The sequence below is a fragment of the Aegilops tauschii genome, unplaced genomic scaffold (genome assembly GCF_002575655.3).
Source record: "Aegilops tauschii subsp. strangulata cultivar AL8/78 unplaced genomic scaffold, Aet v6.0 ptg000500l_obj, whole genome shotgun sequence".
Lineage (NCBI taxonomy): Eukaryota > Viridiplantae > Streptophyta > Magnoliopsida > Poales > Poaceae > Aegilops > Aegilops tauschii.
Window position 1 is genome coordinate 54602 of NW_027332738.1, and position 23299 is coordinate 77900.

Sequence of the window (23299 nt, forward strand, 5' to 3'; positions counted from 1 at the left end):
GTACCGGGTCGTGGCTCCAACCGGTACTAAAAGGGGGTCTTTAGTACCGGTTGGTGCCACCACCCGGTACTAAAGGGGGGCACTTCCCGCCGCTTGGCCTGGCCAAAACAGACCTTTAGTATCGGTTGGTGGCTTCAACCGGTACTAAAAGGTGTGTTCTATATAAGAAAACACTTCAAATTTTTTTTTCAGTTTCTCATCTCTCCCTCTGCTTCTTTCTCCTCTGCCCCGTCGCTGTCCGTGTCGCTGTCCGTCGCCGGCCCGGCCGTCCCCGTCCTCGTCGCCGCGCCCCGCCCCGTCGTCCCGTCGTCCCCGCCCGGCCCGTCCCCGTCCCCGTCGTCGCCGCCCCGTCCCCATCCCCGTCGTCACCGCCCGTCTCCGTCCCCGTCGCTGCCCCCCGTTGCCGCGCCTCGCCGGTGAGCTCCTGCCCCGGCCGCCATGTCCACACACACATTTTATTTTTTTGACATTTCCATCATTTTCTTTTAGTTATTTTAAAACTGAAAAGGCGATCCAGGGGGTGCAAAGAAAGTTAGTAATGGCGCACCTTCATAAAGTGCGCCATTACTATGTGTATGACTTGGTCAAAGTTAGTAATGGCGCACTTTGTGTAGGTGCGCCATTACTAAGTTTGACATAGTAATGGCGCACCTATGCAAAGTGCGCCATTACTAAGTTTGACGCAGTCATACACATAGTAATGACGCACTTTGTACATGTGCACCATTACTATGTCAATTAGTAATGGCACGCTATCATGTGGTGCGCCACTGCTAATAATTTTTTTTTCAAAACTAGTAATGGCGCACCACACATCAGATGCGCCATTAGTAATATGTCAATAATGGCGCACCTGTATGTGGTGCGCCATTAATGTCCATATTAGCTATAGCCCTTTTCCTAGTAGTGACATGTATGACATCATAATCTCCGCACTGGTCCACCTCCTCCTTCGACATTGGCATAGTTTCAGACTCATACGTCTTTACTGTTGCCAACTTGTCGGTTTTTTATATTTATTTATTTTGTTAAATTATTCATTTGTGGTTGCGTGCATCTTAGCTATAGAGGCACATCCGACAATGCACAAGTCAGCTCAAGCTACATCTAGCAACACTATATCTCGTCAATAGATAATAGCATCTATAGCAGATTCCCTATCCTAAAATTTCAAAATGTATTCCTCATCAAAAAAAAACTATTTTCAGGGGATTATACTTTTCTTCATCTAGCAAGTTCCCTATAGCTTTATCTCTCAAAAAATTATTTTGCCAATCGATTCAAACCTTTGCTCAAATAATTGAAACAAATTCATCACATTTCAAAGCAACATAAACTATTCAATGCACCACAGCATAATTGAACTACGAGCATAGATAAAGTCCAACTGATCCATCAAACAACTAAACATAACCATAATTTGTGCTAAAAGGTACCGAATGAATGAGTTCGTTGAAAAAACCAAACACATGGTGGACAAAAAGATCATAGTTCACATACTAAAAGCTAATGTGAAAAAAATGCTCAAGGAACCTTCTAGAAGGTTCTAAAACCGGTAAAAACCTAAGCCGGCCCATTTCTTGATGTTCGCTCGGTCGCATGTACGTCTTGTCAACAGTTTGCAAGGTGGCGAATAGGGAATTCCGGCTAAGCAAGCGACGCTAAATCCTGCGCCCTCTGCACCCGCTATAGTACAATAGTGCTGCGATCCAAACGGGGGACGTCCTGCTTAATTGTACACTGCAGTAACCACCCCGCCATCCCCAACTGGACGTGCTAGCTTTCATCTTTTTATGTCTTTTCTTCGTTAATTTTTCTTTTGTTTTTATTTCGTTTTTTGTTTTTATTTTTCTTCTTCCTGGGTTTGACGAACGTTTTTTTTTCAAATTCGATGAACTTTTTCCAAATTTAAAGAACTTTTTTTCCAATCCGATGAACTTTTTTAAGATTGGTGAAATTTTTTCAAAATCGATGAACTGTTTTTCAAATCTATGGTATTTTTTAAAAAGTGATGAAGTTTTCCCAATTTCATGAACTTTTTTCCGAAATTTGATGCAAAAATCAATGAACTTCTCCAAATCGAGGAACTGTTTTTCAAATTTGATGATTTTTTTTTGAAAAGTTAACACAGTCAACTGCAAAGCGGTCAAACGTTTAATGGTCAACACAGTCAACTCAATTGAACGATCAAAGCGGTCAATTGAACTGAACGAGCGAGTTTCTTTTTGTGGAGCGATCGAAGGAAGGAGAGCTCCTCCTTGGCGCCTTCAGCGCCCGCTGGCGATTCCAGCGCCCACTGTGTCACTAGCATGGGCCTGGCCCAGCAGCGAACGCTGGCTGCTGCCGCTCGCTTGATCGCTGGCTATCGCTGCCCGCTCGATCGCTGGCTCCCGCTTGATCTTTTTTTCTTCATTCTAAAAATGCTACAGTACAGACTATTTTTCTTAGAAAAAACCGGTTTGCTACTGTATGTACACTTGTCTTAGAAAAAAGTTCATCAACTTTAAAAATAAGTTCATTGAATTTGAAAAAAAAAATCATCGTGTTTCAAAAAAGTTCATCGAGTTTGAAAAAAGTTCATCGAGTTTCAAAAAAGTTCATCGAGTTTGAGAAAAAGTTCATCGAGCTTCAAAAAAGTTCATCGAGCTTCAAAAAAGTTCATCGAGTTTGAGAAAAAGTTCATCGAGCTCAAAAACTGTTCATCGAGTTTGAAAAAAGTTCACCGAGTTAGAAAAAAGTTCATCGAGATTTTAAAAAAGTTCATTGATTTTAAAAAAAGTTCATCGAATTTGAGAAAAAGTTCACCAAAATTTGAAATATAAATTTCATCGAATTTGAGAAAAAGTTCATAGATTTTGCATCAAACCCAGGAAGAAAGAGAAAAAAGAAAAACGGAAAATGGAAAAAGGAAAAAGGAAAAAGGAAAAAAGAAAAGACAAGGAAGAAAAGAACAAGAAAGATGCACGTAACCACATTACGCTTGCTAGCGTGGTGGTTAGTGATGTGTGCTGCTGAAGCAGGAGGTTGCTTGTTCGAATCCCGGTTCACCCGCTTTTCTTTTGCTTCGCGATTTTTGCGGGAAGCAAAACGGGCCGGCCCAAAAACGCGACGCGAGGAGAGGGGGGTATGCGCCCGATTGCGGGAACAACTAAAACGGGCGAGGCGCCAAATAGGATTTAGCTGAAGGAAGGGATCGATCCAGATAAGTGGGCCGGCCCAAGTGAGCTTGGACATAAGCGCCATGAGGCAAAAGCAGTGCATAAGGCACCAATGAAGAGGACTCGCAAGCGACACGCGTTCGGAGGCGAGAGTGGTTCATGGGCTGGCCCGACATGTTAGGCGAGCAATATTAACGCTCATCAGTACTACCTCTATATACCATTTTTTATTCAATTTGCATGGGATTCAGGTAGCACCGCGAGTGCCATCGATAAACCATCTTTTGTTCGTCGATGACAGCCTGTTGGTCTTCAAGGCAAACGATATGGGTGCTACAGAGGGAACCTAGTTCTGTACATATACTATCAAGCAACAGGGCAACGAATCAATTACTCGAGGTCTTCAATTTTCTTCAGTAAAGGGTTGTCGGATACCACACGCCAAGAAATAAAGTCTCTCCTCAACGTCCCAAATGAAACCTTGGGCGAGAACTAATTGGGCATGCCGTCCGACATTGGAAATTCCAAGAACGGGGCCTTCAAGTATCTAAAGGACCGATTATGGAGTAAGATTCAGGGCATGTCCAGTCCCAGAGGTGCAAGCCATGGAAGCAGCGTGAGGTCCAATCCTATGCCCAAGAGGTTCATATATCTCAGGCTCTCCCAAGATCACAATAAATTTGAAGGATGGCCATCACTTTGGATATCCAACAAATTCGAACAGAGATCAAGTGCTCCAGATGCTCCAAAGAAAATAGGGATAGACGCCTGTTAAATATGTTTTCCGGCCATGGTATTGCTGATCACAAATCGACTCATTATTTCCATGTTGGAGCTCCAGGACATGTCCAGTCCGGTTGCTGCACCGGACACCGCTCCACTAGCAGTAGTCGCTGCCTTTCCGCCACGAGACGCTGCTCTGGGCCATGGAGAGAACCGCTGCTACCGGACCTCTAGGTGCGTCAGATATGCATGAATGGGCAGGATCAATTGACCAATCTATTTCAATATACCCCCTTGAAACGTTTGCATCTAGCCCCTGAAAACATCATGTCTTTGCAACTTACTCTCCACGTCCAATGGATTAGCATATAGGCAGGCCAGCAAATTGACATATACCCCCTTGAAACGGTTGCATCTAGCCGCTGGAAACATCATGTCTTTGCATCGAGTAAAGTATATATAGCCAGCGTCATAGAACATTGTTCTGAATCAAAAGAGCCGGAGAGCATTTCACAGCCAATTGGCATATGTGTGAGATAAACCAAGAAAAGTAGCTTTCCTGACTGTGAAAAGATAAACAACAAACTCACTGAATACAACATGTGCGTGAATGGGTGTTGCAAAATCTCTTTTCACAAACTAGGTGCTTGACTAAAACAAACAAATATAGTCACTTTCAGTGCAATCAAGAAGCAATATTTAATTTCTCCGAAGTTCCGAAGTTCTAAATTTTAAGTTTCAAAGAAGAGCAGATTGCTTAACACTTCTTTGGAACTGAGTGGCCATTCTAGAGGAAGCTGTACACAATTGTATGAAATGTTTCAGAGAAACAAAAGTAAACTGCAAATCGATGTTTGGCCATCACCCTATTGTAAAATTGGGGATGCGTTGACAATACTGTCCATGGGTAGAAACAAAGGCAAACTGCTAACCGATGTTCGGCCTCTCCTTCTCTCTTATTCAGCATCAATATCTCTAAACCACAGTCGGCCATGTCCTAGAACCAAGTGACCGAGGTGAGAGGTAAAAACATAATCAAAATGATCAAAATGATATGCTCAGGACTATGATCAAAATATAAAACATGTCAACCCTTAAAATACCAAATCAATAGTATTAGATTTATCATGAAATATATTTTCATATGATATGTGTACTATTCCTACATGTTGTAGATATAGATAATTTTCTCTGTAGTTTCGGTTAAAATTTATGAAGTTTGATTTTTCCTGAAAGTCAATGCGCAATATATGACGGAAAAGGTAGCTTCCTCGATGGCTCCATGGTGCGATGTGATTATTGCCGTCCGATGTCATGCATGAATCGCAGAAATTTGCCAACGTGGCCTGACATGAGAGAATCATTCGCTCCCTTGTGTTTCATGCGCGACACGTTCATCACCGTCAGATTTGCTAGACTCCACCTTCTTGGATCTTCTAGTCACAAACAATTTTCAAAGAGAAACACTGATTGAAAGAAAGAATGGATGCTTGTATTTTGATAATTTGTTCAGGCTTATATACTGTCTGAACAGTCGTTTACAATGTCAGTTGTTACATGTTTCCATCCTACGGAAGAGGTAAACTGCCATACACAATGTTTGGACAAAGTAGGTCTTCCAACTGCTGGTAGTTTAGCCTAAAGATAACGCTAATTGTCTATTAGCCTAATGCTAACTACCCATGACAATTTTGACCAACAGATAGCCAACACCACGTCATCCCCTTTCCATCTCGTTCGGATTCGTCGCTATCTTGAAGCCTATGCTCTACAATATGTTTACCGTGGTAGGTAGGGGAGATTCTACAACAACTCTCATCGCTCGCTCGGGGATTGGCTACGAGCTACATCATGCGTGAGACTTCCCTGAGAAAGCACATATTGGGGGGTATTAGGGGTGTTGATTTCGGATGAGGAAATTTGAAGCCTCACTGGACTACAATCTATCTGACGCCAACATCTACGCGTGAGATTTTCCATGAGAAAGCACATATTGGGGGGATTAGAAAAAATGTTTATAATATAAAAACTATATAGAAAATAAAATATGCCAAATGAAAAAAATCAGGAAGAAAGAAAAAAGAAGGAAAACCAAAGCCAAAATACGACACAGGAAAAAGAGGAAAAAACTCATCAGCAGCCAACGACCGAGAACAACACAGCGAACCCACGCGTACATATCCTAAAAAAAGACGCCGATAAGTGCCACACGTGTGGGCGTTAGGGGGGCTGCCCACACATTTTGTGTGGTGTATAAGAGGAACAGCCCACACACCCACGTGTGGGCAAAAAAAGTAATGCCCACACACCTCTTTTTTCCCTCCCGACCCCTCTCACACGCGTGCGTGTGGGCGAAATAGATAACGCCCACACGCCCCGTACGTCAGGCCTCGTACCTCGTGGTCCCGCATGCCCGCGTGACAGTCACCGCGCGTCCTGCAGTTGCCATGGTCCAGACCCTCGTCCATGTTCGTTTAACTGCAGTTGCCATGTCGCTGAACTTCGGTTGCCATGTCAGACAACTACAGTTGCCATGGTGCTCAACTGCAGTTGTCATGTATGATCTGATCTACTGTAGTTGCCATGATTTCAAAACTTTAGGAGTTGCCACCCACTAAACACTAGCAGTTGCCATGTAGCACTACAAGAAGGCATGGCAAAAAAACATGTTCGGGTAAAAAAGAGAGTTGCCATGTGCTCACAAGCACGCTAGGGCAGTTGCCATGTAAAAGAAAGAGTTGCCATCTGCTTACGTGCACGCTACGGCAGTTGCCATGTACCATGCAAAAACACATGGCAACTCGGGTAAAAAAGAGTTGCCATCTGCTTACAAGCAAAGCTAGGGCAGTTGTCATATACCTGCAGAAACACATGGCAACTACCAGCTTTGGGTGTGGGCTAGGAGACGGGCGTGTGGGCGAAGTGATAAACGCCCACACACCATAGGTTGAGTCATAGCAGAGAGGAAAAGAAAGCAGACACAAATTCGCAGCGCGGCGCGGCTCCGGCTTCCTGTAAACGTAGCCAGGTGTCGCCGGCGCCGGTCCTTACCGCCGCCGCGCCAGGAGATGATGCTGCCCGGGCATGCCTTGTGCCGCGCTGAACAAGGTAAGCCAGACTCCCCTTATCTGAGCTCACTCCAAGGTTGCGTTGCAACACCGGGACCCGTGCTTGATGTCTTGTTTGCTTTGCTTCGTTAGAGAATCTCCAACAGATGCGCTAGATTAGCCGCGCGCTGAAAAAAACGACTATATTGCGTGATCGAAACTGGCGCTCGAGCAGACAAACCTGTTGGAAAGTCGGACTTTGCTTAGCGTTTCTGTGGGGGTGTGAGGTGACGGCAATTCAGTGTTCGCCGTGGTGGCTGTTCTAGGATCTTCGTTGCCCCGCTTGTTCACTGTCCAAATCGTTTGGAGCTCGGTTGGGAGTCGTGGGAATGGTGGAGGTGAGTAGCTCCTGCGCTGCCCTTGCTTTGCTGTGTAGCGGGAGCCTAATCAGGGAATGCTTCAAGAGCTTAGAATTGTCTCATGCCATGAACCCGTGTCTTTGATGGAACATTTGCACTATATTTTCTTGCCCGTTCTTATTAAATAGCCCTGCTTCAGTACTCCCGCCGTTAAAAAATACTTGTCGTGGTTTTAGTTAGCTCAAAAGATCCGTTGCTCATTGGTGGAACACTTCACTGTATTTTTTTAACCGTTCTTATCAAATAGTGCTGCTTCAGTAGGTAGATCTGTTTCTAGAGAGAACTAGTTAATTATTGGCTTAATAAGGAATGCTTTGGAGGCAATCGAGACGATAAGTATTCTGAGTGTCCTTAATTCACCATCGCTTTGAGATAAACATAAGTGTGTCTGTTCTGTACTTAAAAAAAAAGTCTGTACTCTAGCCTCATTTCGCATCAACTCAGTTAAATTAAAAGTATGTACTCTAGCCTCATTTCGCATCAACTCAGTTAAATTGCATTAGTGGTAGATGGTCTTGAAAACATTTCGACCTGACTAGTTAGAAAGGCAGGTTGTGTATTACTCCCTCCGTCCCATAATATAAGAGCGCTTTTGACACTAATGGGCCATGCGGACCATGGGCTGTTCACACTAATTCTGTAGATATGTGAGTTCATATCAATTAGTTGCACTTCTCAGCATACCCCTATCTTAATTAAGATGATGCTGATTGGTTGGTTGTACTGTTTCTTGGCAGGACTGTTTGAAGATGCTCCAAGGAAACTTTTATTTAATTTCTTGGTTGTTATATTGGCTCTGGAATTTATCAATAAGGCTGATTTGATTGCCAAAACATCGGCTCTAAAGGCTGACACTCACACTCCTATTATGTCTGCTTCACAAGAATGGAGTTCAGTTCGGCCCATGGTATCCCAAACCAAAGTTGTCACAAGTATTGCAATGAGTCAGCATAGACAAAAGAAGCCATATTCATCACCATCAGCTCTATCATCTGTGCACTCTCCTATCTCTGCGCCGAGCTATAGCTCCATCTCGGGTGCTTCTGAACTCTCTTTTGATTCACTGGACCTGTTCGATCCTTCGATGCAGCACAACAGGCGCTCAGCAGAAGAGGTTCCTGCTCATGTGGATGCTGACCTCCCTGATGCAGCTTCGAATACTAGTACAGCTCCTTCTGGAGTGGTGCAGCCCCCACTATCTCCATACGATGGTAACTTTTCAAGTTTTCCTAGATCCTGAAATAATTTAATTCCAAATGATTTCATCATGTCAAACATGACTACAAATTACATAAAAGGTGATACTTGTGTATTTTAATCTAATCTGCATCTTCCTCATTTGGGAAAGTAGCACCATGTGACTGATCGTAATATCAATTGTCTTACCCATAGTTTTAAATAGCACGCTATGCCTCTTAGCGGCGGACCTTTTCTAAACGCTATAGCGCGCTATTTAAAATGTGTGTTCATGTATTTGGACCAAAGTGCCTTAGCACAGTACCTCTTCTAAACGCTATAGCGTGTTATAACAGAGCTATATCGCGCTATTTAAAACCACTCTTACCTGGCTGTAAATTATATAAGCTTGTTAGCTTTTATTAGTTCAAGCATAATGTTTTGATCCATCATTTTGGAATGGTGACTGATGAAATGGTTGGTAGCAGTTTCATAAATAATCAATGGTGATGGATAACATTTGACATCAATCATAGATACTTATGTATGTTAGTACACCCTGATATTTGCTCTAGATGCGCTGTCGTACAGTCAAATATGTTATATAATTCACTCTCTGTTTCACTAGGCTGTTGTGCTCCGAACATGGTACAGAGACGAGGTAGCGAGAACTGCCATTGTGTTTACCCGGTAAGAGTTGTGCTCTTTCTTCACAATGTTTCCTTGAATTCAAATTGGAGCAACGAATTTCTTGAGGAGCTTGCGTCACATCTCAACTTGCGGGTTACTCAGTTTGAGATTGTAAATTTCTATGTTGTTGGAACTTCTGGGCTAAATATGACAATGGACATAGCTCCCCACACTGGAAATAGCTTCTCATCCGAACAAGTTACTGCGATGAATTATTCTCTTAGCCTGCATACAATTCGGATCAATCCAGTACTGATTGGGGACTACAATCTTCTTGATCTAGTGTGGTTCAGGCCATTGGCTCCAGCTCCTGGTAATCCTTTGACACCTTGACATTCTTCTATGTGTTACAAAGCTGTAGATCTTTTAGTGTCTAATTAAGGTAGAGAAACTGGAATTCCACTTCATTTAGTTCTCTTTTAATTATGTCCGATTGTCGACTGCTTGAACCTTGAACCACCAACTTGTCCATTCTATCTGTCAGATGCAAACTCAAACAATCCTCGATGACACATCTTACTACTCATCCGGTTTGAAGATCTTGCTACTCATTCGAGCATTTCTGATCGCTGTAAATCAAGCCTGTCAGATCTAACTATGAATCGTCAGTTCCCTCACGTTTCTTCAGGTGTGGCAATGCCTGTAATTTGAATAAAGTTGTTCAGGTTAGTGGTTAAACTGAAACCCATCTTGAACCAGGAACCTTGCCTCGGACTACTTGTTCTCGACTTAGTTGGCACTGGAAACTTGAACCAATTTATTTCTGGCGAACACCCACATAGATGGATTTAACTGATTTATTCACGGGACTGCTCGACAGGAACCACCTTATGGTTGTGGGCAAGACATATCCATATGAATGATGTGTGTTGAACTGCTTAGCATATTGACAGCAAACAAATCCATCCGTGGCTGATAATATCATCTGTTTAGCACCGTGACCTATTCAGAAGTAGATCATCAACATCTTCTCCTGTGAACACTAGTTAAGTTGTGTTCGTCACTTGACAGTATTCGCTTACACATTGGCATTGACTATTCTGACCTGAAATTGCCGATGACACCTGAACAATCACACCAATCTGATCTCAAAACGAATTCATCACCACTAATCCTAAAACTGACAAGAGGCTTCCCTATTGGTCACTATAAGATCAACTTCAAGTGATGATCTTTTCTTGAGAAAATAAGAACTGGCCCTTATTTTTCATGTATAAACTTATCTCTCTCAGAGGTTAATGGTTATGCATAGAAAACAACGGCCTTTCTTATTCTAGAGAAAACAACAGTGGTTGTTCCTGTAACAGAAATTACTAATGTGCTAGACTAGTAGATGAATAGCAAGTTAATTCTGTTCAAATGTGTACGATAAACAAAAGGAATATATTTGTCCGTCCTTTAACAAGCTCTGCTTCAATTGTATGTATTTAGTAGTTGTGTCCAGTTTATTTGAAAAGTGCACGAGTTCTTGACACACTGGTTAATTCTGGAGTTTATGACGCATATACAAATAGGTTTGCCAAAAGGGTCTTTAACTAGAATATTTCCACACATTTTGCAAGATGCAATCACTAACTAGAAGATTGTAGAAGTTACTTCCCCGTTTGATGCCTTTTCCCCTCCAAAATTTTGATGCAGATGCAATAGCAGGCAGCTCGAGCGTACTTATGCTTCTTTTTGCATTTTGGTTGGGCTACAGGAAGTACGGATCCAAAAGGAAATCAAAGGAGAGAGCAAAGATTGAGTCCATCCTACAAAAGAATGGAACTGTCCATTTGAAACGGTACACTTATGCCCAAGTGAAAAGAATAACGAGATCTTTTGCTGAAAAGCTAGGTCAAGGTGGATTTGGTGCTGTTTACAGAGGCGACCTCTTTGATGGTCGTCAGATAGCAGTCAAAATACTCAAGGACTACAAGACTGATGGGGAGGATTTCATCAATGAGGTAGCTAGCATTAGTAGAACTTCTCACGTTAACGTTCTTAATCTCTTAGGATTTTGCTTGGAAGGATCTAAAAGGGCATTAATTTATGACTATATGCCTAATGGTTCACTTGAAAAGTATGCCTTCAAGGATGGCTCTAAAGGTGGAAATACTTTAGGTTGGGAAAAATTATTTGATATAGCAGTGGGCATTGCTCGAGGACTTGAATATCTCCACAGAGGATGCAATACCCGCATGGTGCATTTTGATATCAAGCCCCACAACATTCTATTGGATCAAAATTTCTGTCCAAAGATTTCTGATTTTGGACTAGCCAAGCAGTGCCTCAATAAAGAAAGTGTTATTTCCATTGGTGGTGCAAGAGGAACAATAGGCTATATAGCCCCCGAGGTTTATTCGAAGCAATTTGGAACAGTAAGTACTAAGTCTGATGTTTACAGTTATGGAATGATGGTTCTTGAGATGGTTGGGGCAAGGGACAAGAATATCAGCCAAAATAGTGAATCTACCAGCCAATATTTCCCACAATGGATTTATGAACATTTAGATGAATATTGTCTTAGTGCTTCCGAGATAAATGGAGGGACCTCAGAGATTGTAAGGAAGATGATAGTGGTAGGGAGGTGCATACAGTTGAGTCCTACAGATCGTCCAACAATGACTAGAGTTGTCGAGATGCTTGAAGGGAGCACAACTAACATCGAATTGCCACCAACGGTGCTCTTGAGTTGATAGGTTTGTATTGTTCTCCGGCACTTGCTCAAGTATTGCATAATTTGTGAGAAAGATTGGAAATTTTTAATTCTTAAATGATGGACTGAAAATTTAAAGACTTCCGAGTGCCATTTGTGTGTATGCAGTGGGGATTCCACCAAATTATTGACCGAGTGTGACCATATTTGTGGAGACATATTCTAATTGGGCCTAGCAATTGGCAGCTCATGACGGGCGTGAGGGCGTGTGCACGTTTTTTTTCTTCTTTTTTCTCCTGGTTTTGTTGTTTTTCTATTTTTATTATAAATTTTCCTCTCGGTAGTGTTTTTTAGAAAATTTGATTACTTTTAAATATACAAACTTTTTTAATTTATCATATATTTCTAATTCGTGAAAATTTCTTAAAATTTTGTGATTTTTAAAATTCGTAAACACTTTTGCAAATTCCTGAGTATTTTATTTTTTTGAACATTATTCCAAATCTGTCATAATTTTGAAAATTTATGAATCTTTTAAATCCGTGAATTTTTTATTTCACCAACTTTTTCAAAACTGAAAATGATAAAAGATAGCATTCTTTTCCAAGCCAGCAGGAGTGAACCAGAGGATTGTGGGCCGTGGCCCGTGCCCATTTTTGTGGCAACCTGGCCCTTAAAGCGCAAAATAGGAGCATTTTCTATTTACCGCGCATTGCGACTTAATATCGAGTCTTACATAGAGCCTACGAGCGAGTGGCTGGACTGGGCCATCTCAGTTTTGGTTTTTTTAGAAAGCATGCTTGTATTCAAATCATCAAATCTCTACTTCTAATGGACGAGTTGGTTGAATAGTCCCCACACTTTCGTCTGGTTTTTTTTCGACTGGTTTTTTTTCGTCCCACCTTCGTCTGGTTTTTTTTCGTCGTTTTTTTTTTCGTCTGGTTTTTCTTTCGTATCTCACCCCGCACGTAAAACTAACCTCAATCTCGATCTGTTTCATCTCAGCCTCCAGCCCCGAGAGGAGCCGCCGCCGCCGCCGAGAGGAGACGCCCCAGCCCCGAGAGGAGCCACCGCCGCCGAGAGGAGACGCCCCAACCCCGAGAGGATCCGCCGCCGCCTCCCTCGCCCGCGGCCATGATGACCGATCTGGCGTGGGCGCCGCAGATCACCCTCTGGTCCATGGTCTCGACCAGGTACGAATCCCTCCTCCACTTCTTCTGGTTTGGTTATTTCCGCATCTTGATCTGATTCGGGCGTGTGTGCAGTTTGCTATGATCTGGCGACGGGATGCAAGGAGAAGCTGCTGCGGTTTCAAGGGGCCGTGAGGATGCCCACCATGAAGGCGTGTCTGGGATGATGGAGGTGATATCCAGGCCCTGCTGATATCGGCCAGGTCCCCGATGCCGTCGACTGGCGGCGGCCACCGTGTCCTCTTCCATGGCGTCGGCGGGGCCTTCCCCTGCCAAGCGCAGCGGCTCCTTGGCTGGATCACCGTCGCACACCTCGCCGGCGTGGTCGGCAAGATCTGCATCTCGATCCTCGCCACTCTCCATCCTCTTGCAGGTAATAGGCTTTCCGCCCCCTCTTTTATCTCCCGCGTTCTCGTGTGCACGGATTGTGAGCGTGAAGGAATATTTCTCTTCTATTTCATGGTGCTGCTGTGCTCCTTCTGCCTTCACACTGCACATATATAGATTCTTCAAAGGAATTGGATGCTGATAATATCAACTTAGTTCCCTGAATGTGATATATATATATATTCTTCCCTCGCTTTGAATTGATTGCCCCAAACAATATATCTCTGGTTGACAGTCATGGCCTATTATTATTGTTGTTAATTTACAACACTCTGCGCTGTATTGTCCAATCATGGTCCAAACTTAAACCTTGGCTGTGGATTCATTGTATGTACCATATGCTGTTCATAGCTACAAAATTGCAATCTCTTGAAAATGTTCTTGAATACAGTAATTTTTTTGTCACATAACCCATATGCTGATGATAAAGTTTGTTGTATGAGCTTGTGGCATACTGATCCGACAGGTGGCAGGTATGCGTTCAGATGTTGCAGCTCTAAGGAAGGGTAGTATATGGCACATGGCTTTGTGGGTTGTTCGACAAGAAGTGTTTTGGGCATATTCGAAAGGCAATCTTGTCAAAATTGTACATCGATTTTCTTATTCCGCCATCAGCTTCTATTGATATGAGCGATACAAAAAGTTCAGCACTGAATTTTAGTATGTTAACTTGCAAGATTTCTCGTGACTATTTTTTTTGTTATAGGTTTATAAATTTCGAAATATAGTTGCAGCTTCACGGAATGGACGGCCCAAATTATGTTAGTGTCTATATGTTTACTTGGTGGTGGTCTAGCGTGAGTGACACCTGCATCTGTAACTTACCCATTGGATGTTGTTCGAAATCACCTGACAACACAGGTGATGATTTTCTTCCTTTTGTGATTTGTGAATAACACTAAGCCAATCAATCAATCAATATAACTTCCAGTTAGAACTTAGAGCATCTTTACCTAACGCTTTCATGCAATGCAGCTTTACAGACCAAAGGAACAGGTTTTAGTAAGCTAAACTTTCATGTCTATAAAATTCTGCAGAAAACCACTAGGTATTACAAGGGCATCTTTCACACGTTGTCTACAATTTGTAGAGAAGAGAGTGGTAGAGGATTGTATAAAGGCCTTTGGTCCACCTTATTGGTAAGCCGTCTGCTTCTACTGAGAATTGTTTTTTAGTTGACTTCCCAGTAACTTTTATGAGTTACAGGGAGTTGGACCTGATATATCAATCAACGTTTATGTATATGAATCCCTGAGGTCTCATTGGCAAATGGAAAGTTGAATGTCAAACTGTGCGACCAATGATTTGCTATGGTACCTCCCTCTTCTCTCTTCTATGAACCCTATAACACACGTCTCAAATCTTAATTTCTTTTATCCTATTGCAGGTTAATTCCAGTTGGCTGTGTTAACCTACAGTAATCAATCAAGTCAACAAATATAACAATGATACTTTGTCTTCTGATTTTTGGTGGTGATTTTTTTTGTGACTGAACTAACAGGAGCTGAAGCATGTGTTCTTATTTTTTTATATGACTAGATGCATATGAACTGAAGCTCCATAATTTTCTTTTCAAGTCGACATTGGTGGCAACCAATACAATTAGCGTTATTTACAACCAATGAAGTCTTATAATTTTCTTTCTTAGAAATATACAGTGACACTGACTATCATTTAGTAGCTCTACCGGCACTAGCCAAAAACAATAATATTTATTTATTTAACCACCAAATAGAACAATAGGTTATTCTGCATTATGGGTACACAAATCACAACACTATATTTCAGCTGTAGAAATCTGTGTGGATGCCTGCTGATATTTTAAGCCTACATATTGCCGATTTGGTTTGAGGAATGCTTGAAGCATAATTTACTCCCTAATGTGCAAATAGCAGTATCATTTTTTGTCAAGAAACTGAGAAGACGGAAGAGAGTTGGTGTTGTCAGTGTGGTGAGCCTATGCGGCAACCACAAGGCTGAAGTCTGCTTTGATCGTTGTTCAAGATTTGAGCTTTGGCTCCGGTTTTGATAGCTCTATATCAGTGAGTTTAGTACAGTAACTATTTTAAGTATCTTTACTGTGCATAGTTGCATACATTTTATTCATGGATTAGTCTTGGTAATATTAACATTTGAAAAGCAATTTTTGTGTGACCATTTTTTCATCTTAGTATCTCCATCTACCAGCAAAAGGCAACGTGCACAAACCTGTATTTAACATGCAACATGAGATAGTGTGCATCGAAACTATGCTTATGTTTTTGTGACATTCATGTGGCATCTCATTTTATTATCCATTTCTGTAGCATGCAATGTTTATTTTCTTCTTTTGGTCCATAATCCCTCCTCAAAGAAATATAAGAGTGTTTAGATCACTAAAGAAGTGATCTAAACGCTCTTATATTTCTTTACATAGGGAGTACATGTCATGATTGTTGGATACACATGCAGACTTTCAACGAGTTTTTGTTCTCGGACTTGGGATCCACAGTCCAAAGTTGATTGGTGGATCAAGTGAACTTGGTGCATCTCCATTCAAGCTGGTGTACAATTACCAGCCTGCTTGTTTAGCGCAGTCTCCACAATCATACAAGCAAATGAGCATCTGTGGTGGCTTTGGGCGCGTGTTTGAGGCTGGTCCGGTATTTAGATCAGAAAAATCAAACACTCACAGGCATCTGTGTGAGTTTATTGGGTTGGATGCAGAAATGGAGATTAAGAAGCACTACTTTGAGGCAAGGAAGATTTGGAGGAAATAATTCTTTAGTTTGTCTATTGAAGCGATGCTGACCAAGTACTGATTTTTGTTTTCAGGTTTGTGATATCATAGATTGCTAATTGTAGCAATATTCAAACACCCAAATGAAAATTGTCAGAAGGAACTCGAGACAATAAATAGGCAGTATCCATTTGAACCTCTGAAGGTAAGACATTACTCCTTACTGTTTTGTGTTGTTATATGTGTGCTTTTGCTTAATTTACTGTCTCAACTTCTTCTAATTTATATACAGTACCTAGAGAAAACGTTGAAGCTAACGTACGAGGAAGGGATTAAAATGCTCAAGGTACTAACATGTACTTTTATGTATGTCTATGATATCATTATTGTGGCGTTGTATACAATATGCTCTTTTTTGTTGTTCTCACAGTATGATCGATACTAGAACTTAATAGCCCAATTATATTGCATGAAAGGCCTTTGTTGGAAATGATAAAACAGCTAGACAGTGAAATGCCGACCAGCCCCATGTCACTCCATCCCCATGGGCGACCCTAAGCCCGGCGACCCCCACCCTCCTCCCCTCACCGTCGCCGAGCGGGCGGCGGCGGGGACGGTTCCTTTTCTCCGCGGTTGTGTCCTCCATGAGTTGGGGAGCTCATGGGGCGGGCGGCAAGCGGAGGGCGACGGCCAGCGCGGTGTCGTGCCTCTTGCGTCGGCGGATGTGGTGAGGTGGGTGGCCTAGGAGGCGTGGGCGACTCGGTTGCTGGGGCAGCTGCCCGGGAGCGGGCTCGAAGGCTCAGATCATGGCGGTCCCGATCTGTCCGCTCCGGCCATGGGGCTGGCCGTTGGATACTGTGACATGGGCATGGTTGGGCTGCGTCCAGGCCGTGCTTACTGCGTGAGCTTTGGCTTTCGTGGTGTATCTGAGGCTCGGTTGTGTTGTGTTGTGCGTTGGTGTTGACTCGCCTCCATGTTGGTCGTGCGGATCGATCGAAGGGCTCTCGGAACTGGTGGTCATGGTTTGCTGCTGCCCGTATAGCGTGGTCTTGGCTTGCTCTCGATCTGCGGTGGCTGAGTTCCTTCCTCGGGGCTGGGTTAGGTCGAGGGGCTTAGGACGAAAGTCTTGGTTTGATGGGCGTTGAAGGATACCAGCGACCATGGCGTTGTAGCTCCCTCCTCTTTGGAGTTGTCATCGATGAGTTCCTCCTCTTCACTAGACCATGGCTTGCTGGTTTTAAGGGTTGCCGTGGGGGTTGTTGGTGTGGGCGGCCATCTCCTGAGGTCTGCCAGCTGTTGTGGGTCACTCTGGGCGAAATCTTAAGTCTTCGAAGGGGGTCGATGACCGCGACTTACTTTGTCCGTGTCAACAAACAATTCGAAATACCTCGACTTTTTCAGAACAGGTCCGAGTCAAATAGCAATGATTCGAAGCACTTCTTTTTCCATTACACTATTTCAGAAACCTAATGACTCGATTGTATGGATATGGAAAATACAGGATTTCCGATCCTAGCGGGAAAAGGAGGGAAACGGCGGCACCCTTGGGCGTCGTTATCCTTCTTGAAGGCATCTCGGAAGAGTTCATCCACTCATCTCTGGGGTGTGGGCAAGTTGGTGGTATAGTTTCGAGTTGGCTGATGTCGGAATTGTTGTTTCTTTTTTGTTTCTCTTCTTTTTTCGGGGCTTTGCACAATTTTCCCTTTTAAATCGCGTGGTTTTCGGCCTTGTTTTCCTCATAAACAGGGCCATTCTGTAATTTTATTTTCCTCTCTTAATGAATTGGGCAAAGCTCCTGCCTTTCTCCTAAAAAAGGCCTTTGTTGGGTAGACAATACATCTACATATAACAACTGTGCAGACTACAAATGTTTTCCCCATTCCTTCCCAAATTAGAAAAGGTATAATTAAGTTCAATGACATGTGGGTTTACCAAGGTAACCAATCAAGCTAAACTGGATTAGCATTTTTTTCTACTCCCTCCGTCGTAAAATATAAGAGCGTTTTTGACACTATACTAGAGTCAAAAACACTCTTATATTATGGGACGGAGGGAGTAACTTCTATGAATGCCACACAAATTGTAATGGTAATTTCTATACATGTGTGTGATTTTGCAGCATACCAATGAAGCCTTAAAAATAACTTGGATTGGTGAAAAGTAAAATTAGACGGTGGGAGCTGTGTGAGTACGCAAGTTGTACCTTGTCGGTTTTGATGACAAGAAGTCTCTCTATGAGGGCATCCATAGCTTGATGATTTTGCACCTCTAAGATTGCCTTTAATGATTTTCTGTTTGCCTTTATATATTGCAGGTTTCATTCTGGAATCCTCTAGGCAGGGTGCTTGCAATCCCCTACATCTCGGCTGCAACAAAAAAGACCCAACGAGGCTGTTGTTTCAAGCTCAGACCCTCTTCATTGCACGCGGTGCTAGAAGGAGAACTGGGTTGTGGTGGTGTTGCTGGTCGTTTTCCTTTTTACTTTTGCACTTTGGCCATCATAAACGACACAGGCTTGCTCCCCGGATGGATCTCTTTCTCTCCCTGGATCTTTTAAACAGGTGTTGTGATTAAAATTGTGATAAATCAGTGTTCATCACTATTCTTTTTGGACTTGAATAGATCTATGTCTAAATTACACATAATGTGTAGGAGAAAATTACTATAGCTGGACTTTCATGTCTTTCTTGAATCCATGGCAAAGCATAGTCACCTTAGTACTATGTTGCTTTGCACATGTCTTCTCATGGCCTTATTAAAGATCTTGTTTCCATGGCTTTAAACACAAGATGATATTTTTGTAGCATATTTCATATAAGTTTTCCTCCTATAAGGCTATAATTTCAAATTCAAGCCCACCCAACACACAAAGTTTCTATCTTCTTATTTTCTATACAAGTAGTAGCTTGCGCAGCGGTGGTGTTGATGAACGACACCCAATGCAGAGGCGGCAGTTACCATAGGGAAGAGGTCAAGAACATCTAGCTCTTGTGGTGTTCCTCCTCATTGTTGTCATCGCCATCAACAGCAACAATGACGACCGGCTCATGGGACGGCTACTAGAGAGGGAGCGAGGAAGGGGGAGACAGATCTTTCAGGTACAATGGTACGACAACCATGTTTTGAAATATCAATGAGATTTGGTGCTAAGTTAGCATCGTGTTTTATCCAATCTATCAAACACCATAAGTTTCATGTCGAATGTGTTGTAGAAATATGTTCTTCCATAAATATGGTTTTAGTCCTTCATATTTTAGTATCGTTGTAAATTTATCCATTCACATATCACTCTGAGAAACATTTTTAATTGGGGGAAGGAAGAATGGAAGAAAAGAAGAGTGCTTTGACGTAAAAAAAAGAAGTCATCAATATAGCCCGTTGCAACGCACGGGCGTTCTACTAGGAGATGCAAGTGAAGTGGAATAATGAAAATACATTGCATCAAGTACATTTTCCGATTGTTACTGTAATTTTTTTCTATACATGTGAAAATGGAAGTGCATTATGCTTATGTATGCAATCAAAAAAAAATTAAAAGGCCCGTGGCAACGCATGGGCATTGTACTAGGGAAATAAGACGAATAGACATGCAGACTAAGCTCCATATCCAAGGGATTTTGGTAGTACATGCCATGTTTATGCTCACTGTTGAATAGTCTGTATATAACTATTTATGCAATACTTGGACCACAGGAGCAATTCATTCTGTATATTTTGCTGGGGATTGTGCCTTGCAGTCAATTTATAGAAGGGTAAGATGTATCGCAATATCTTTGACTTGCATTCTCTGCGATGTCAAGTAAGAAAATAGAATATATACTCTTTGAATTATCTTTTCTTTTTTTCGATGTCTCTATCTTACTTCTATAATCCAATTGGCATTCGCTAGAGTTTCTGTTGATGAAACATTTGTTTTGTGATGTGAGGAGGTTCTGTTTGTGACTTTGCAATCAATATTCGTAGATACGGTTCGTAGATCATGATATCTGCACAATCTCAATCTACTCCTGTGACCATATATTGTATTAATGGGTTGTGTCAGGGTTATTTTATCAACTGCTGGGTTGTTGATCTACATTACGGTTTAATTCTTACACGAATTAATGTTGACTCGATTCTCTGTAGTAGGTTGAGAGGCTTCTCCTCTCATGATTTACTCTGATTAGTTTGCCTGGCTCCATGCTCCTCATGATTTCTTTGAATTTTTCTGTAGGAGCTCGGTCAAAAATCACCTAAGGAAAATCTGTCGTTCTTCTCTACAAGGGTTGCATGTGGAATTTGAGGAGAATCTGTGCACCAGCATCCGACTCCTTGATGTTGCTCTGATCATATTGTGTAAATATATTTCTAATAAAGCAATCGCCCGATGGTGTACATGTTGTAAATAACAAGATGTAATCATCAAGTGTGAGAGATGGCAACATCATGATGGGATGGTATGTACTGTTGTGCTCATCAATAGAGTTAGATCACTTTTCTGTCTGAGAGTCGATTTTTTTGTGTTAGATGGATTGACAAGTACCAAAGATTGATGCCAAGCAGAACTAAAACCTGTCCATGGATTACCTTCGGTCCCGCATTCCAATCAACATCATTGGGCCGAGCGAGCGCGCGGGTGGCGCAAGAGGCAATGGGCAGCCGGTGGAGACTGAGTGGTGAGCGGCGGTGGCGAGGTCGAGCAATTGGCACCAGCGGCGAGTAGGCAATTACCGTGACGGGCGAGCGGACGAGGCGTGTAGGTGTCACGATTGCATCACAATTGGAATAAAGTAAACAATGCATACGTGTGGCTATTGACTGATTTTGTGTGTTGTGTGCTTGTGTTAACAGCCAGCCAAATCAATCAGCCAAGGGCCATTATGTACGTGAGTGTGTTAACAGTGGGTATATCTGAAGATTATTTCTCAACTCGGCATGTGGGTAGAGACTAAAAAGACGATGCCATGGTAGCATGGCAGACCTGGCAAGTGCCACGAACATCATGATATTCTTCCTTTTCTTAATTCCTTGATTTGAAAATTAATTTGCTCTGCATGTATAGGAACATAGCAGTCGGGCAAACGACACTTTGGCATCTTGATCTATCAAGGGATTTTTTTTTACTTTAGAAAATGTGGGTTCGGATTGGTCTGTTGAGTTATGGCTGGCTGATCGGAATAATTTTTCTATTTAAAAAATGTGGCAAATAGCATTTCATTAGAGATTGGTCTGTTGAGTTATGGTTGGCTGATCATAATAATTTTCCTATTTAAAAATGTAGCAAATAGCATTTCATTAGAGATGGCTTTGCAGCAAATTGCAAATCACGCAAACCAAGCCATCGTCGCCTCGTTGCTCTCGCCGGGAGCGACAACAACCGCCGGTCTCTTCTTCGCCTTCTTAGCCGGCATCTCCTCCATCCGGATGCCCTGCGGCACGAGCCACTCCGCCACCGCATGGGACTCGACCTCCAGGAAGTTTAGATCCGTCTTCGGCCGTCCGGCACGCCACACCGCCACGTCGTAGGCACAAGCAGCCTCATCGGCGGTGGGATACGTGCCGAGCCACCAACGCTGCCCGGCATCGGAGAACTCCAGTCCGAAGGTCCCGGAGGGCTTCGCCCTCATGCCGAAGAAACCGGACTTTCCCTTCGGCGTCTTCTTCGGCGCCATCGGGGAGCGGGCGGCGGCCAAGCGGGGAGCGGGGCGGCGACGTGCGGCGCGGGGCGGACGCGGACGGAGCGGGGCGGCGGCGTGCGGCGCGGAGCAGAAGCGGACGGAGCGGAGCGGTGGACGGACCGGAGAGGAGGCGAACGGAGCAGGGCCGGAGAGGAGGCGGACGGAGCGGGGCCGGGCGGAGGATGGACCGGAGGCGGAGGCGGCCGGAGAGGAGGCGGGCGGGGTCGGGGCGGCCGGAGCGGAGGCGAACGTGATGGGGCAGCGCAGCGGTAGGCGGCGGCCTAGGCGGGGTGGAATCAGTGGTGGGGATCTGGATCTACGACGGGGCGAGACCTTAGAATGTTAACATGTAACTCTTGCAAACTATTTCAAAAGCCCGTGGCAACGCACGGCCAGTCTACTAGTAATACATAGTCCTTGACACGTACAAGTAAGCACACCCTAACGCACACACAAAAAACTAGAAAAACAAAGAGCACTCTAACAAGTAGTAAAATACAAAGTGTTAGAGTTGTGTCGAATATTATTGTACAAAGTAGGTTATAGTTGCACTTGGTTTTTGAACTATGTGTAGACAAGGTAGTAGTTGTGTCCTAATAGGACACTTCTATCCTAGGCCTTTCATATATATCGAGGGTTGACACACGATGTAACCTATGCCAACATAATAGCACATGCACGCAGGGGAGGCGGTGGCGCGTGTTGACGCCCGGGTGGCCGGTGTGCGGTATTGTAGCGGTGTCACGGGGAGTAGCGCCCGTAGTCAGGCCCCGGGGATGTAGTCATGATGGTGAACCTCATTAACAAGTCTTGGTGATGTGCTTGTGTGATTGCTTGATCCTCGGTAGATCGATGGTGCGCTTCGGATTCATTCTAACCAGTAGTATCATGAGCAAGGTTTTGAAGAGGTTTTGGATCGTTGTTGATCAAGAGGAAAAGCTCCGATGGTCGGTCTTGAAGAGAGGCGTCGTGTTCTATTCCGATCTACTGACGGTACGCAGCAGATAAGGTCTGATGTGAAGGTCAGATGGTCGTGACACGGAGGCCAAAGCAGCAGGTTTGGAAGCAATCGGAAGCAACCAAGGCAGCGGCAGGTCGGATCTGAAGCAGCGGCGGCTAGGGCACGGAGCGCAGCGAGCGTCGCAGGAGGCAGTCACCAGGGCGGGCCAAGGCGTGGAATTTTCTGCGGGACGGCTGTATTTTGGTTTTCTGCGGGACGGCTGCAGGCCCAGGTGCTGGGTGGCCGAGAAGGTAGCGGTGCTGCTGATCCTGGACGTGTACGTCATGTATACGTGTGCCTTGCTTGGTGTTGTGCAGACACGTGGTTTGTTTTGAGAAAACAAAGTGTTGCTAGGTCCAACACGTGTGCACAAGAGTGGTTTGGCATGGATCGAAAGGATTTGATTCTTTTCTGCTAGGTGCGCGGAGAAGCTAATAAATCAAACACGAGCATAATAATTTGCAGACGAGGGACTTGTCAGATTCAAGTTTGCAT

General features: G+C 43.5%; 1 protein-coding gene and 1 long non-coding RNA gene across 4 annotated transcripts; both read left to right on the forward strand.

Moving 5' to 3' along the window:
• The first annotated feature begins 731 nt into the window (after positions 1-731).
• LOC141031174 (LEAF RUST 10 DISEASE-RESISTANCE LOCUS RECEPTOR-LIKE PROTEIN KINASE-like 2.3) lies at positions 732-12958 on the forward strand. 2 transcript variants are annotated; one of them, XM_073506203.1, is made up of 4 exons: positions 733-8558; positions 9152-9526; positions 10852-11894; positions 12857-12958. In XM_073506203.1, exons 1-3 carry the CDS (start codon positions 8048-8050, stop codon positions 11889-11891), a joined length of 1926 nt encoding a protein of 641 aa, XP_073362304.1. In that variant the 5' UTR covers positions 733-8047; the 3' UTR covers positions 11892-11894; positions 12857-12958. The 2 variants fall into 2 exon arrangements, with proteins under 2 accessions (XP_073362303.1, XP_073362304.1); XM_073506202.1 differs by having other exon boundaries at positions 732-8558; positions 10852-12958.
• Positions 12959-13050: 92 nt separating this feature from the next.
• LOC141031175 (uncharacterized) lies at positions 13051-20389 on the forward strand. 2 transcript variants are annotated; one of them, XR_012193232.1, is made up of 3 exons: positions 13051-14289; positions 14466-17767; positions 18462-20389. It is a non-coding gene; the product is annotated as an uncharacterized lncRNA (long non-coding RNA). The 2 variants fall into 2 exon arrangements; XR_012193231.1 differs by having other exon boundaries at positions 14466-20389.
• The last annotated feature ends 2910 nt before the right edge of the window (positions 20390-23299 follow it).

Excerpts from the sequence above, each read along its gene's own strand:
- LOC141031174 (XM_073506202.1), top strand. The coding sequence starts at position 8,048 with ATGATGCTGATTGGTTGGTTGTACTGTTTCTTGGCAGGACTGTTTGAA. Across the intron at positions 8,559-9,151 it reads CCCACTATCTCCATACGATG|GCTGTTGTGCTCCGAACATG; the intron begins GTAACTTTTCAA and ends CTGTTTCACTAG. Across the intron at positions 9,527-10,851 it reads GCCATTGGCTCCAGCTCCTG|ATGCAATAGCAGGCAGCTCG; the intron begins GTAATCCTTTGA and ends ATTTTGATGCAG.